General features: G+C 39.4%; 1 protein-coding gene across 1 annotated transcript in view; it reads right to left on the bottom strand.

Annotated features, from left to right (window-relative positions):
* FAM81B (family with sequence similarity 81 member B) overlaps positions 1–16,498 on the bottom strand; it is a 48,781-nt gene extending 32,283 nt beyond the window's left edge. Inside the window, 5 exon segments of the mRNA XM_068533878.1 lie at positions 403–646; positions 12,860–12,924; positions 15,833–15,939; positions 16,376–16,432; positions 16,435–16,498. Of these exon segments, the coding sequence (XP_068389979.1) occupies positions 403–646; positions 12,860–12,924; positions 15,833–15,939; positions 16,376–16,432; positions 16,435–16,498 (537 nt within the window).
* Between the last annotated feature and the right edge of the window lie 820 nt (positions 16,499–17,318).

The raw sequence follows: 17,318 nt of genomic DNA, 5'->3' as shown, positions 1-17,318 counted from the left end.
AGTGAAGGAGAAAGGGGTAGGAGATGGTGTCAGAGTGTGATAGGCCTATGAACTAGCATTCCCACTGCCTAATGAAGACCTCTGTTTGAAATGATTATATTAATAGAATCTTGGAGATTAAGATGAAAATAAGTACCTTAGCACAATGTCTGACATTTAATGTTAGACAGTTGTCTCTTCTGTCACAGAAACATTCAACAAACATTTTCTGAAGGTAGAATTTCCTTCTACTTTTTGGCATAAATGAGAAGTTGAAATATTGACTATTTCCCTTGGAAGCAACTAAACTGAAATCATTTAAACTTAAGTAATAGTGACTCATTTCTCTAGCTGAAAAATGACACTAGTGCTTGATAATCTTTGTCAAGCAATGATGCCAACATATGAGAAATAAAGAACTACCTCAATGTTCTGGCTGAGTTTTTTGACGATGCTGGTGATGGTCTGGATGTGGTTTTCCAGAAGCTTCCTGGCAAGTGACTCCTCCTTTTGAAAGCCATGCGTCCCCTGAAGACAGGCAGAGATATCCTCCTTGATGCGGAAAGCTTGTTCAAGGAGGAAAGCTATGGTGCGACCCTGGTTGTTCAGTCTGTCTTCTAGCTGACTTCTCTGGATGTTTGGAATGGCAGGAAGAAAAGAATGACCCCTGGTCCAGAAAAGGAAACAACACCGCGGGTGTTACAAGGATGAGCTGGACAAGCCAGAACCAGAACTTGCATCCGCACTCCTACTCCTGTATTTTCTCCCCTGTGAGAAGTCTGTTAGGACTTTAAACCCTGTGTAGTTAGAATCTCGATTTATGTCTCATCTGAGAACTGGATCTGACTTATGCCCTGATCTTGTATCATGTATTTTTCCTGTTTCCCAAGCAGGAACTGTTCTACATTTTACCCGCTATTCTAACAAGCCAAGTTGGAGCCACATAAATTTCATGCCTGATGGTTCTGTACTGAGGAGTGAGCTGCTTTCTAATTGCTGGAAGAAATAATAGCTCAAAGGCAAAGATTAACAAAAGAGTCAGAAGGTCAACAAAAAGTAAAAAAAAATAAATTAGAAAAGGAAAATACAAAGACTAGGGCTATTTAGTATTAGGGCAAAGAAACATGTAAAATCCCGATAGCTCCTATTGGCATTAGCAAATTACTCCTTCCCTTTACAGATGAACTTCTTGGAGAACAAGTTACTTTTGTTGTGTCTTTTTCTTTATTTAATTTACTTTGCTTATTTTTGTGACCTAATCTCGAAGTCATACCCCATAACTTTCGCTTTAGTGCATTCCCTAGAAGCGAGTCACTGAGTTGTGCCTATATTCAAAGCGAGGGGAGTTAGGCTCCGCTTCTTGAAAAATGGAGTGTCAGAGAATTCGTGGTCATTTAAAAACCACCACACTGTCACCGTCATCTAACTGGCTTCTCAGGAATATCAAAATGCTTCTAGAATGTTCTATATTTTGATTTGGGTGGTTGTTAATAATTGATTATATTTGTCAAAATCCATCCAGATACATACTTTGTATATTTTAGGACATATTAATTATACCCCAATAAAATACTCTTAGTATTAAGAGGAAAAATGTTTCTGGATCTCTAGAAATCTTGCTAAGAGCTTCTTTTCCTATAATAATTGATTATCCTAGATTGGCTCTGAAAAAAGACAAAGCCAAAACATTTTCCAAATGCTATAAAATCTCACCACATCCACATGTCCCAGGGGTGGGAAAGCAACTGCTCTTCTAGTGTTGCTTCTTCCCGAGGAGCAAAAGGTGAAGACCTGACAGGAGAAGTTATTCTGTAGGATGGGGAGTGGCTGACTACGGTTTTACTGTGTCTGGGGCTTATCCACACCCCACCTCCCGAGCTCATTGGAGCTGACAAAACTTCATTGGCGACCAGGCTCTGACTGAAATCTTCAGGGAAAGATGAACTCACAGGCCAAAATATCAGGACATTTGAGGAGCACAGTCTTTTTAAAAACCAATTTGCCAACAGACAATCTATTGGATTATAGATTCCTACAAAAGAGAATTACTGAAATATATGCAATGAGAAATTTTTTAAAAAACGAATAAAGGTATTAAAAGGGAAGATATGGGAAGATATTAGCAAAATGAAAACAACTAGAAAACATAAACAAGTAGAAATATTAGGCGTGAAAAATATAATAGTTGAAATAAAGAAACATAAAAGATGGGAGAGCTATGACACAAGAAACAGCTGAAGAATGAATTAGTGATTTAGGAGAGAAGATTGAGAAAATTTACCAGACAGAAGAAGGAGCAGTCACACAATTTGGAGATGCCAAGAGTCAGAATTCAAAACTCACGTCTGTCTGACTCCAAAATCAAATGTTAACCTTTACTCCCATATATTCCTGTCATTCTACGAGATAGTAAGCAGAAGCAGAAGACACACTTTGATTAATGCTACTGATGTGGCCTAATAGAGTGGCAGCAGAAATGACAAACAGAAGTGTCCTCAGGCTTCAAAGCTCCTCTTTCCATAGTTCCTTCTTCTTTTCTCGGTCCTGGCCACCATTATCCCCTCCACTTTCGCCTCCTAACAAAGAGTGCATCTTCCACACAACAGCTAGGGTGATCTTTCTAAAAGTGTGAGGATAGAACTTGCCTACTGAAAACCCTCTGATGGCTCATCCATTCTCTGGAAATAAAATCCTGGTTCTCCTTTCCAGCCGCATCTCCTCCCACTCTTCCCTCCATTCACTCTCGTTCAACTACACAGACCATCTTTCTGCTCCGCAAAGATGCCAAGCAGTTCCTAGCTCAGAGCCTTGGTACTTGCTGTTCCTTCTGCCTGGGGTGCTCTTCCCCGCAGTCTCTTCATGGCTGCCTGCTTCCCATTCTGTAAGTATCAGCTTCAATATCCCCTCCTCGGGCAAACCTTCCACTCAGTCACTTTCTATCATAATACCCCATTTCATCTTCTCCATAACATTTGTCATTACCTAAAATCATCATATTTACTTGTTTGTGTTTATTTTCTGCCCTTCATCACTAGAATGAAAGTTCCCTGCAGGCAGGCACTTTATCTAACTTGTTCTCCACAGTTTCCCCAACACTGAGAAGAGCACCTGACACATAGTAGGTGGTCAATAAATATCTGTTGACTGACTGATTGCTCTAACTGGACTGTTTCCTTAAGTCTCAGTTGTTAGAAAACTGGAGGAAAAAATGGTTCCACAAAGCTCCAAGTTGTTAGAGCCTCAAAGTTTTCAGTTCCCTTTCTCGAGCAGTATAAAATAGCTTCAGCCTGGGTGAGATTCATCTTTCCTATCACCTGCACATCTGAGGAACAGAGATGGCTTAGCTAAGTGTTTCAGTAGTAAGATTCCATCCACCACTCGTTTGGCTCAAAAATGTTCTTCTGGAAAACTACCAAATGGAGCCTCATATATATAAAATCCTTTCTTCTCAAACCCCAGCATGCTGACAGTGCTACCCTGGATGGGATGTATGAGTCACAGGCAGAAGGGAAGAGGATGTCAGGCCCTGCTGATGGTGACACACAGCCTAGCAGTGGATTGCAGATTTACTCATTGTTTTCCTTGAGCTGGTGCTTCTTTCTGGTCTCCAGACAATCTGCAGCCTGGATTTGCTGGTGAAAGAGTATTTGATCTCCATTTGTTCTGTACAGACACTTGTGAATCATGCTGCATTCCTCTCAAAGTTTAGAATTTGTTCTCTCTTAGGTGTTCTCATTGTGGCAGACACAGTTGGTTAACTTCTTAATAGCCATCCCTGCTTCTGCCTGAATTGGTATGTCCTCCTGTCCCCCATGTCCTTCAGGGTGGGGTGGGGCGCAAGCTAACCACGGTGGTCCCATTCTTCTGGGCTGAGATGCAGTTGGTTTAGGTAGGAGCACATGAAACAATACTGGCCAATGAGATGCAAGGGGAAACCTACTGTGGGGCTTGTGGGTAAGGTTGCTTTGCCTTTAAGAAGACACACCCAAGAAGAAACTTCTCTCTTTTTTGCTGGATGTAGTCATGTCTGTGTGTGATGCCTGGGACTGCTGAAGCTACCTGTGATCATGAGGGGAAAGAGAATGGCTGGGAAGAAGGATAGAAAACATCTGGGTGCTTGATGATGTTGTTAAGCCTCCAAATTAACCAAATTCTAGATTTTTAATGTGAAATAATGAACGTCCTTACATTTAAGCCATTTTGGTTGGAGTTTTTATGGGTAGCTGAAAGCACTGTATCTGTATCTAGTAACTTACCAATAAATATGTCAGTTGAAATAGAAATGTATCAGTAAATATTTACTAAATGTCTACTCTAGTCCATGTACAATATATAAAGGTCCTGTCCCTCCAGGAACTTAGTCTGATTCAGTGTTTCTTGTGAAGAAACTTGCATTAGTATCATGGCGGTGGAGAAGGGAGGGAAGTTGCTAAAATGCAGATTCCGTGGCACCACTATAGACTTACTAAATCATAATTTTGGGGGTGAGGGGAAGAACAAGAATATGTATTTTAAATAAGCATTTAGATGAATCTAATATATTCTTAAGACTGAACATCACTGATTTATTTAAGACTGGTCATATGAGTCATGACCAGTCTTGAAGGCATAAAGGTAAAGAACATATAATGAAGTGCTGAAGTGTGAAATGTGGACTATGAGATTTCAAATCATGCAGATACTCGGAGGCAGCTTGACAAGTTGGAAGGCAAGGTAGACCGAGGGTAGAATACAGGTTCCACCACTTACCGACCAAATATTTCTGTTCATTCATTTTAGACAGAGGTAACGGGGCCACTTTGCCATATGGCTGTTAAGTTCTGAGATCACATGTAGAAGCAGGTGGTAGGGAGCAGTGAGACCACTGCTTACAACTGCACTGCCGTCCAGGCTCACAAGGGGCCTATGTGCACTCAGTCTTTGGCTGTGTTGTTGGCTGGTATCAGGATTGTATCCAGAAAGAGCATTGTATCCAGAAAGGTCTGAGGAAACAGACCTGAGCCAGTAGAGGGGCCAGTGGAACAGGGCTGCCACCTCTGCTCAAATGCCAGCTTGTGGTCCTGCCTTCAGAGCTGGCCTCAGTGTTGTTGCTCTTTGCACATGGGAGGAAGCCTTGCAGGGCAGCACCTAGTGCTGTGTGAATGTATTTGCCTGCAACCATGGGACATTAAGTGGCACATAAATGATGGACTGTAGTTGCTTATTTTCTTCTGGTTCTTAACACTTATTTTTAAAAGTTATTTTATATTTAAGTGGAGAATGTTCCTTTTTGAAATGTCTTTTCATGTCTGAGATTTACTATTGGAGTATTATTATTGTTGTTTATTAATGATGCTTAATGAAGCACCAAATCATGCTCTGTTTAGTTCTATTTGCATGATTCCTACAGGATGAAGATAGAGCTTATATATATGTTTCCTATTTTTTGCTGTAAGGAAAGAGAATATTATTTTCCAATTGACTTTTCTAAATCAATGACTGGAATAACATTCAACACACGAACATTCTCAGTCTTCTAAGAGAGATTCCTAGTAATACTGTTGTTCAAAACATCAGATCATCCACAAGTTTAAAAACTGAGCCTTTTCATTAGTAGCAAGATGTGGCTACCCTGAATTTAAAAAATTCACTGCTTTATTAGTATATCATAGCAGTGGGACTTATATATCTAAATTTAATTGTGAAAGAAAGATATAACGAATATTCCAGACTCGTGCAGGTGGAGTTACTAACCACAGGAGGAAGTATTCCTAGGGGGCCTTTTCAGAGGGATATTTGGACTTTATATAAATCATTGATTATGTAGCTGACAACTGAATCTGAACAGATTTTCCACAAACTCTGAGTTCTATTTCTCTGCAACTCAATGTGACTTACACCAGCTGTGCTGTTGCTGGCAGATGCATTGGTACATAGTAACTCTCACTTCTCTGCCCGTTCTGTTCTTGCGACTAGAGCACTAAATTTACTTAGGAGATTTTAATAACCATTTCGGCAACCTGGAATATTCAAGAGACAAAGATTTGAAAATTTAAACCCCTTTCTAGAACACAAAAGGGCATAACTGAAGAGAATTTTCATTTCCGTGAGATTTATTATATGACTAGTTACATTCTCAGTGCATAGAGTTTTGCAAAAAAAAAAAAAAGCGAACAAAGTGGCATTTCAGAGAATATTTTGCTGCCTCACAAAAATAATCCGTGAGTGTGTGCGTAGAGTGATGGAACTGAAAATGTCTTTTCTATGGTTTCTCCGTTGCTTGTTCCTAACCATCACCCTGGCAGATGGTTTTGGTGGCTCTAGAAGCCTCCATTGCTGAGTTTTACACAGGGCTGAATGCTGTAGGTGGGTGAGGGAGGCATCTCCTGTTTTAAATAACACATAACAGGAAGAAGCAGCCCAGCGGGGCTGGGTCAGCATGGGGTCTGCGTGGAGGAGCTAGGAAAGGGAAGGACTCCAAATAGTTACCTGGCTGAGAAGAGACTGGAGAAAGAGACTGGCTGTGGATCTTTTCCAGAGGCAAGTTATGTAATATATGAGGCAAACTCCCCGTGTTCAGTAACATTTTCAATAAAATTACAGAATTAGTAATGTACCTGTTGTGATTGGCTTTCTGGTAGAGGCACTCAGGTTGGCAGGTGTTCCTGAGTCCCTGTGTGAATGGGGGCTCGGTGGACATCTGGGTGACACAGGGGCAACATGTAAATGGCAGCAGCAAGTTGTTTTGAGGGTGTTTGGAGTTCTTACAGCGTTTTCTAGGGCTCTTGAGATGTTTACCCATATTACCTTGCTAATGTTGGGCTCTGAGAGTTATTTATGTGAGTCTCCAGGGGAAAGAACACTCTACTTGGAGTTGGAAGACTGGGAGCTCGAGTTCTGCCTCTGCCACTTAGTACCCTTAACCCCTATTAAGCTGTCCAGAAGAGAGCTCCTTATTTGTCCTGTGGAGATGACTCCTGCCCTACTTATTTGGCTGAAGGTTTTCAATTTACATAATGTATCTGAAGTGCTTTGTAATGTCTACAAGGGTCATATACGTGTGTTCTTGTTATAATTATTAGTAATGATTAGATGGTACTATGGGCTGAATTGTGTCCCCACAAAAAGATATGTTGAAGTCCTAACTGCCCCCCACCTCAGTACCACAGAATGTGACCTTAGAGGTCACTGCGGATGTGATTAGTCATACCTACTGAGGTCTTACGGGGTTGGTGGGCCCCTAATCCAGTATGACTGATATCCTTGTAAGAAGATGGCTGTGTGATGGCAGAGACACAAGGAGGAGACCACGTGAAGGTGGAGGCAGAGACTGGAGTGAGGCAGTTACAAATCAAGGAACACCAGGACTGCTGGCTGTCACCAGAAACTAAGAGAGACCAATGCGACATGTTCTCCCCAGAGCCCTCAGAAGGAATCAACCTGCAGACACCTTGATTTCAGACTTCTAACCTCCAGGATTGTGAGATAATAAACGTCTACTGTTTGAAGGCACCCAGTTTGAGGTACTGTATTGTGGCAGCCCTAGGAAACTAATACAAATGGTAGATTATTTGAGGGGAGTTTCTAGCCCAAGAGAAATGTAAGGAATCTATTATTATTGCTGTTTTATTTCTCCATAATGCTTATAGTCAACATAGCACTTTCATAAACATGATTTCATTTCATCCCCACAACTTGTCTTTGGCATAAGTAAAATTTTTCTCAATTTAGGTGGAAACTAAAGCTTAAAGATGATCGGTAATCCAGCTGGGAAACATTTCAACCTGCCCCCTTGACTCTTTTTCCCTACACCACAGCACATTTGTTTAGACCAGTTAGTAGTTCTGCCTGTTATATTTGAATTTTTCTCAGAGAGATAAGGTATATTGATTCCTCTGCATATATTTATATAAATATATATATTCAAGGTATATATATTTATAGGTATAAAGTTATATACATATAACTGGCATATATATTTACACGTGTATATTCCTCTGTGTATATAAATATGTATTCAAGATACATATGTTTATATATAATGTTATATATAACTTGTATATATAAATATACTCCTCTGCATTTATATATATATATATATATATATATATATATATATATATAGAACTTGCTTCCAATATCATGCAATTTTTCACCCCAGTTACCTTTCCTTTGCTTGGCTCACATCTCTCCGTGGAGCCCTAAGGGTCCTCTTTGTGGCCCAGAGGTTGGAGGGGCTCCCTCTCTGCTCTAGTGAACTGAGACTATCCTTGGCCTGACCTCAGCACAGTTCTCACACTTGAGCAGAAACTCTCAGGTGTGGCAAGAATTCAGTCCCTCCTGGGGTGGGAGGAACTGAGCTTTGTGGGCAGCTCCTGCCTGGACTGATACTGGAGTGCTGTGGGTGATGTCCAGTTCCTGTAGCTGTGTCCACCCTCAGCACAGTGAGATGATGCCAGAGAGAGAGTAAAAGACTGCACTGTGGCTGATGGTAGTGCCTCCCAGGCTGCCTACATCCCACAGAGGGAACCCATGGAGGAAGATCAGATATGGCTGCCTTCACATCTTCCATGCTGCAAGGGATGGATGGGCTGGAGGTGACGATGTCCCAGGCTATATGTGTGTGTGTGTTGAGAAGATAGCTGGCAGGGGGTGTGGATAGCGAGTGGTTAGGAAAATAGGCTTTGGAATAACGTAGACACAGATTTCTGTGTTAGAATCTTGGTCTAATCTTGGTCTAGAATCTTCTGTTAGAATCTTGGTCTAATCTTGGTCTAGAATCTTCTGTGTGACCTTGGGCAAGTATTTGACTTCTCTGTGAACCCCACTGACTTCATCTTTGAAATAGCGACACTCTCCACCTCTTAGGGTTATTGTGAGGATTAAATGAGATGATTAACACGGAGTAAGAGCTGGAAACATTAACGCTGAATGTGGTCAGTGGGGCTAGAGAACTGTGCAGGGTGGGAGGGGGTCTGCCAGGTAATAAGCAACTTGCTAACAACCCAGAGTGCCCCATGTATCTTTTTTTTATAAGCTATGCAGACTATTTTGAGCTTTCTCACCTGGGAGCTAGCTGCCCTTGAAGATGGATATGATACTGCAAAATAAAACCCAAGAGATCGCCAACCTAACATGACCTATCCCATAAAAAGCTCAACCAACAGTGTTTTGTCTTCCTTTCCTGTGTACTCTAATGTGAAATATCTGTCTTCATGTAGCAACAAAAGCAATGCATCACAGTATAATAAAATGGCTGCCACGGTCCTAAGAAAAAAACCTTGAAAATGAATACTTCCCAGACCCTGAATGCCCTATTCCACTTACAAGTAGAGATCATTAATAATTTATTATTTTGCCCATTTGACTCACTGATGGTTTTATATATCCAAATTTTACATACCATTCTTTGGCTGTCAGCCAGACCCCCATCTTCCCAAAATGTACTCCTGAAGAGAATTCCTGAGATGTATATTGGCTATAGCCCAGCCTGGACAACTCTTCAGTACAAAACAATTTCATTTTCTTGGCCCAGATAGCATTACAGTTCGGGTTTATACTTCCCTCCTTTTTATTCCAGCCCTCTTTGCCCCTGTGCTGTTTCTGCCTCACCACAGGAGTGTTCCTGCCTTAGAAACTTAGCTTTCCCCTGTATGTCCCCATGGCCCACTTTCTCATCTCCTGGTTTTTGCTCCGATGCTAACTTCTCAATGAACTCTACCCTGGCCAGACCACCTAACAATGTGTATCTCTTCCTCTTACTAGAACAAAAGCTCCATGAGGACGGGGTCTTTGTTTTGTTCACTGAAAACCCTCCAAGTGCCTAGCATAGTGCCTGGCATATAGTAGATTGTCAATAAATATTTGTTAAGTGAATAAATGGTTATAACCAGTTTTTGAAGACCAAGGAATCTAAGGGAGGGAAGAGACCTTAGAAATTATTTGATTCGGTGGTGAGAAACTTTTTTTTTTTCAGGAGAGTCAACTGAAGGAAAATAAAAAGTAATTTATGGGCAGTATTTGTTTTCTACACCATATGAAATCCTGTGGGGGAATAACATATGTTCTTAAATCTTAACCACTTACTTTATTACATAAAAGAGTGTTTATGAGTTTAAACTGTGGGCAGAGTTGAGAAATAGAAAGTAGTGGTGGCTCTGATCTGCATCCTGGAAATGAATTCTGGATCTTACCTTGAACAGAGACAGCCCTTGGGACTCAGGCACCTAAAACCCCACCCCATTTTATAGAGGAGGCAGAGATTGCCTGGAGAAGCAAAGACATTTTAGTTTTCTCAAGGTCACATAGCTGATTACAGGCAGGTTCAAGGGTAGACCCTAGGTGCTTAGCCTCCATGCCATGCTCCTTCTACCAACAGAAGAAAAAGAAGAAAAAGAAAAAGCCTCTGGTGCTTTTCTGCTTAATTAAGCTTAAGTGAGCACTGACTACACCATCATGAACTCGGTGGACATCTGTTCATTGTGAATCTATAAACACATGTGGAAATCAGAATTATTTACTGCCTTTAATATCATGTCACCATAATTGTCCTAGAAATGATTGCAAGCATTCTGCCTGCCCCTGCTGCATGGATTATTAATCAGATCTAACATTTAGCAAGTGTGGGTGTTGCTCCAGCTGCCTGAGGCTGAGAAGGGCCCTGTACATGCTCAGTCCGCCTTTCTTTTTAATGTGCTCATCTCTAGCCAAACCTTGTTCACAGACTAGGCATCATCTCTTTTGTTGCTGAATTTTTACTCTTTTCCATTGTTTTTACTATTTGTTTTTAGTATTGCCTATGAATATGCCCACATAGATTTATGAGGCAGAACCTCTGAGAATATGTAACATATATTCAGGCTGCTTAATGAATCGATAATAACTTTTACTTGTGTGAGTACTCTGCTTGCATATCAATACATTTGTTGCCACTCAATGCATACTATGACTCTGAGGAAGAAGTTATTTTAAAAATTATTGTTTTTTATGTTTATTTTGTTGGATTCGATATGTCAGTTCAAAATATCTGCACTGATGATTGAAATGCCCAAATGCTATTTTGCTTTTCCAGTTAATCAGCTACCCAGGAGTCTGCTGCTCTAAGCAGAGCCCTAAAGATTCAATTGCTCCCCCATTATTCTCCATTAAATCTGTCAACTACAGTTCCTTAGGAATTGATATTCAATGCATCATGATAGGCTACTGTAGGGGTATCAGAGAGCATTAAGGCCAGAGAGTCCCTGCCTTTAGGGAGTTTGCAGCCTGCTCTGGGAGATTAGAGGAGTGAGACCAAAAGAAAACCAGTCATCTCAGGCAGTACATAGAAAGTTCTTAGATATATGACTTGGACAAAAAGAGAAGGGATGTGGGAGGGATCACAGCAGAAATGAATGTTGGGGTCATCATGCTTTTGCTCTGAATTATAGAACACTTCTTTCCCTTTGTCTTAATTTTAGTTTCTGGAATCCAAGAAATGGCAAAAATTTCCTTGGATTTCGTTTTAAGTTTGTTGCAATCTTCCAGGAATTTTCTCTCATTTCCCATGATGTAAGTCACCAGCCTGAGCTAAATAAATCCACTTGGGCTCATACTGGAATTTGACAGATCAGAAGAACCATTTCTATTTTGTTTGTCATGTGGAGAGTCAGGTGGGCATAGGTCTTTGTGTTCTCCTTGGATGGCAAGGTTAGCCAATATATCTTTACAATTATTATTTTTGTGCATACCACATTCATTGTCCTTAACTAAGAAAAAATGCCATCTATCCAAATGTCTCATTTCTAAACATTAAAAAAACCTTTCCCCTTGTTTATTTCCATTCGCTAAATTACAGCCTCATAGTCACATAAGCAAATACAAATCATGGGTAGCATGAAAAGAGGGGCTGAAATACTGTGGTTGAACTTTTTGGAATGGCTTAAATTCAGCTGGCTAAGGAACAGGGAAATTCTTAGCTGTGAACATACTGTGATATTAGTGATTTTTAAAATTTTATCATCTTCATTGTTAAAAGTAAATAAAAAAATGAAAATCCAGTATTTAGATTTTTCTTTTCATGTTGAATCATTTTATTTGTTTGGTCATTTTTTTTCCCTGTGGTCATGATGTATATTTTAGAATCAGAATTATTTTAAAGATACAGTGAGTGGGTCTTAGAGAGTTTCTAGTTCAGCCTCTTCATCTGGCAAATGAGAGAACAAGCCCAGAGACATATGGGACTGCGTGAAGTCATGCAGAAAATTACTGGAAAGCCTGAGACTAAATCCCAAGTGCCCTGAGAACATTAATGTGCACATCAGACCAAATCCCCCTCTGACATACTCAAATAGAAACTCAAACTAATATGCCTTGCCCTGTATCCTTTCTTTACAAATTGGAATTCTAGGATCTTTTGGACAACGTGCATGTTATCAATTGTATGCTATATTTCCAAGTCCCTGGAGTTGTCCCTCTTTTGTAGACCTTCCCTGGATGAGCTCCAGGTGTGACACTGTAAATAGCAGAAACAAAAACATTCTGATGATTAGTTTAATATATTTCAAAATTTCCTGAGTTTTTATCATGAAATGTTAACATATTTATTTGGTTTATTTTGAAAGTCACAGTTAACTATATCTGATCTTGTCATATGTCATTCATTGCCTATGTTGTGTTATTTTATTCATAAATCTATAGGAACCTATGGAGGTTATTTAAAGAGGAAACAGTAAAATTGGCTTGTTCTGTTAATCAGAGAGGAATAAGAGAGAGAGGTTCGTCTTCTTGAGATGGTTTAATGCAGTCCTTCTGAAAGCAGAGAACTAGTTTAGATGAACTCAAAGATCTCGTTCAGACACTTTAATTTCTAACGTAATCATCAAGTATAGTAAATAGTTAAAACTGTTGTAATTCACAGACTTACTTGTCAACATATTCAACTAGATCTGTAGAATTCTTGGTTGACATTTTGGCTGGAGATAATCTTACCTGAAACAAATGTCACGGGTTTAAAATGTATCATTAGCTACTTTACAGGGAAATCTTATCCATCTTATAATGTTTTAACTGAAAACAAAATATGTGCTATAGATCATAGATCACCAGCCCAGTTAACCTTGCACATGCCCCCATTTGTACTGCTCAAGACTAAAATCAAAATCAAGTTCTGGGAAGATTCTAGAGTGTTGCATTTCATAGATTTGGTATCATAGTTAAGAAAAACTTTCAGGAAAAGTCAAAGCCATAGATTATTCTTGGAAAATTTTTTAAATGAAATAACAAATGATTATTGGCTGAGTTACTAAAGATGTCCTCGTAGAGTGAATTATTCCTGACATGGTGAATTCTGAGGGGAATCAGCTAATTTTCAAAAACAAAGCCAAAACCTAGAAAACTAGTCTATTCAAATAATTTTGTTTTCTGAGAAATTTGGATGTCAGATTCTTATAGTCAATGAGAAATAAAAGTACAGAGCACAGTTACATACATAACTTCTAGTGTTAAACATAGTTGGCCGTATGAACACAACTAATTCAATAAAATGGTACTAGAAAGTTCTACTTGCATGAAAATTCATAATTTTGTAGCATTTCTAGGAGGAAAGAGGTTACCAAATGTACTCACTATTTTGCTTATGCTGAAAATATTTTAAACTCTAATGTTCTCTTATTTTTTAAGTTTAAAAAACAAGACAGATTTACCTTCATTTTAATAGCCTCTCACTGAATTGGATTCAGTAGGGAGAGTACGAGTTGTATTCCACCTCAGTTAAAAACTTAAGCAAAATATGTTTCTAGGATATTTTTTCTTGGTTTATGTTATTATATACTAGAATGATGAGCAGAATATGTTACGACTCACTACAGAAATCATTCCTTTTGCAAATGCCTTAGGAACGACCACATTTTACTTCTTAATTTAGGGCCAAAGAAACTTAATTGGAACCCCTCGCCTCCAATAAAAGTTAAAGAAAAAAAGTAACGCAAGTTTCTTATCAAAGAAGCTAATATAGGACACCTGACAATAATCAGGCTCTCCTGACCAGCCCACTCGGTGGTGGGAATCAGAAAAAGCTTGAGGTTGCTCAGATGGAGCCAGTGAGCCGCTGTGACTGTGCTTTAGATCCTCCCTCCCCAACGCTGAGTGGGGTTTGCAATGGGTCTGATGCTCCGAAGCCAGGTCTTCCCTTAGAGAATGGATTTACTAATACACTGGGCACCCAGGTGTCCACGTTATGGAAACCATCCTAACTCCCTAGAGAATGGGATGGGTCTTCTGCCCTGGTTCCTGTTTTCACTCTGGATTCCGGCTGGAACAGTACTGTGCCCTGGGCTCCTCACCTACTTAATGCCAGCTCTTTCCTTCTCATCTCTCCACTGCTACAGCCTGGCCTGTGGGAGATTGTTTGTGGGCTGGTCCCTGGCCTTGTATGTTTGACACCTAGTAGTCCTTTGTGAGTACTTGTGGAATGAAAGAGTGTGATGAATACTGTGTCCAAAGGCACTACGTTACTGGGCTATTGTCTTCCTTTCTCCTTCTGAGGTGAAGCAATTGGATATATCTGTTTTATTTATTTATTTATTTATTCATCTGTTTTATTTTTATTTTGTTCATTTTTAAGTCTTATTTGGAAGACTATAAATAGCATCCTCTTAAAAGCACACCTACAACTCACATACGTGTAAAGTAACAAATGTGAAACCTGACAATGCAGGGAAATTTGGAAAAATATAGAAAAAGGAAAAGGTACAGAAGAAAAAATTCTCTTTTAATTCTAGAGCAAAAGCTGTTAACATTATGGCATATTTATTTACTCTTTGTGCAATTTTTTGATGTATCTAAGACTAAATTTTTATATTTTTGCTGACTGAATATGTCAGCTCTCCCATCCCTATTCCTACAGACTAAGCATAATTATATCAAATTTGTTTCACAAACAACTTTGTGATTATTATGGAACATTTTACATGTATTTTCATCTGTTTCATAATAATGCTTTATGGCTTAACGGACTATAAAATACTTTCGCATATATGATGTGATTTCATTCTTGAAACAGCCCTTTAAGGTGGGAATCGTTGCCTTTAACTTATGGATAACAATAGTTACCTTAAGTAACTGAAATCTTTATTACAGAAAGAATTTAAGATAATTATTTTTATAGGTGAGGAATCTGAGGATCAGAGAAGGAACTTGCTCAAGATCATATAGACGATGATAATAATCAGACTATGTCCTTCCTACCTGCTAAGTCCTTTATCTTAGTGGCTCATTCAAACTCCACATCTTTATCTGATAGGCCTAATTAGCCTATTTCACCGAAGGAAACAAGAGAGTTTAAGTAATTGTCCAAGTGACATAGCCAATATGTGGTACAGCCAATAGATACCAAAAATCAGTCCTTGACATTGTGCTAGCTTTCCAGTCCTCCTCCCATCACAAGAGGCTGCATCCGCTGGTCAGGTGTTTGAGAATTACAATGCAAAGTCTAAAAACCCTGCTTATTTGAATGTTCTTTTTCATTCATGGGGAAGATATGACAAGTCCATACCAATAAAAATTCTATTTAGCTATTCTCTGTTTTATGTTAGAGGTAATGTCTCCACTTTGAGTTTATCATCTTTCCTTTTAAATCTTCACAAAAATAATTGTCAAATTTTTGTTAATTTTTATCTCCACATATTAAAAGTCAGTGCAATGAATGTATCGACAAATTTTTCTTTGCAGCTTATGCTGGCATCAGTCACTTTTTCAAAGCAGGACAAACAGGAGATGTGGGAGAGTGAAAAGAAAAGCAACTCTTCCAGGACTCCTTAGATCTCTCTAAGCAACATTAAGCTTTAAAGAAGCTGAGCAAAATATTCTATTTTGAATATGAATATCTAAAAGTACTTGCTTTCTTTTCTTGGTCACTGGCTGAGCCAAGAAGGGGGCCATCAGGTTCATCTGGCTCTTCCGCGGCAGTCGTGGTGGTAGGGGAGGAACTTTCGTGTACATCCGTATCTAGGCAACCAGAATGCTGAGTCAGATTAGGAACTATGGCAAGTGAATTTTTGCAGTGGTGGCAATTTTCTACTTTTTAAAATTGAGGGCAGTTTCTATACATACAGTGAAATTTAAAGGGAGGCTTCCAATTTCTTTTACACTTCTTCCCTTCCCTCCTCTCCAACCCCAGTTCTCTCCCAGGTCCCCATCACACCTACAGAAAGCGCTTATCACCTCAGGTACTGCCATGAGACACTCAGGAAACTGTTAAGATGCACTCATTTAGATCAAGCTCTTCTAAAATAATAGGAAATGATTCCTCACCCTATTGTGCCGAAGCCATCTGAGGATCTTCTTTGGGATTTGCTACCTTGTTTGTATGTAAGAAGAAATACAAGTAACATAGCAAAGTACGAGAAATTAAGAGTCCTTGAGTAATCCATGAGATAAATACCTGAACTCATGATGCCTGATTTCCTGACTTTACTTTTTGTTGATTGGATTTTTTTTGAAAGGGCACAGAGATTTTTAATTTTCTCTCTCAGAAAGCCAAAGTACTAAGGAATCTTGATCGCATCCAGACTAAAGTCTTCATGTTTCTGGGGCATCTTCCTGGGGTGGCCCAGCAACATTGTGACCGCAGGAAGGATCTGTGATGTCAGCGGGGTTGGTTCTCACTCTTTAAGTCATTGAGTCCCTGGATTTAGGAGCTTCAAGTGTTTTCCTTAACGCTCATTGTTGTAAAATTCACTGGGTCCTTCAACACCTCTTTGTCTCAATGGATGGGAAGTGGTTATTTTTAAACTGATATTTCACACCCTTCCCCTGATCTCACCTTCACAGTTTGGTAAGAGTCCAGTTTCCATCAAATTAAACAAAGAAAATGAGATGCTGCCATACTCTGGAATCTTCCTCCAAGTATACTAGTTAAGGCAGCTAACTTTTCTGGGCCACTAGGGAGAGTATCACAAAGAATGCAGCAGTGACAGGTGGGTGGGTGAACTTGGGCTTTGTAGACAAAATTTTGTTCAGTTATTTGGCTTGTTTCAAAAAGATGTGGATTGTTTTAGCTCTGAAATATTTTCGTGAGTTTTAAAATTAGAATTTGCGTACTTTGCTAATGCCACTTGGCCCTCACATACAGAAATGATGTTATTGGCTGAGTTACTTTTCAAATGATGGTGCTGAGTGTGCTTTGCTCCGAGGACATGCAGGAGATTCAGGATGCTGCATGACAAATTTTGATCCCACAGATAAAAGAACGCATGATTTTTGGCTTCAATGGTGTGTCTTCAAGTGTTAAGCTAAGTCCTTAAAACTTAGAGATATAATATTTCATGGTCTGCAAACAGTCTAAAACGCTCATGACACCACTCTAATTGTCATTTTATAGAGTG

The sequence above is a fragment of the Eschrichtius robustus genome, chromosome 2 (genome assembly GCF_028021215.1).
Source record: "Eschrichtius robustus isolate mEscRob2 chromosome 2, mEscRob2.pri, whole genome shotgun sequence".
Lineage (NCBI taxonomy): Eukaryota > Metazoa > Chordata > Mammalia > Artiodactyla > Eschrichtiidae > Eschrichtius > Eschrichtius robustus.
This window is presented reverse-complemented; position numbering and strand designations above follow the sequence as displayed.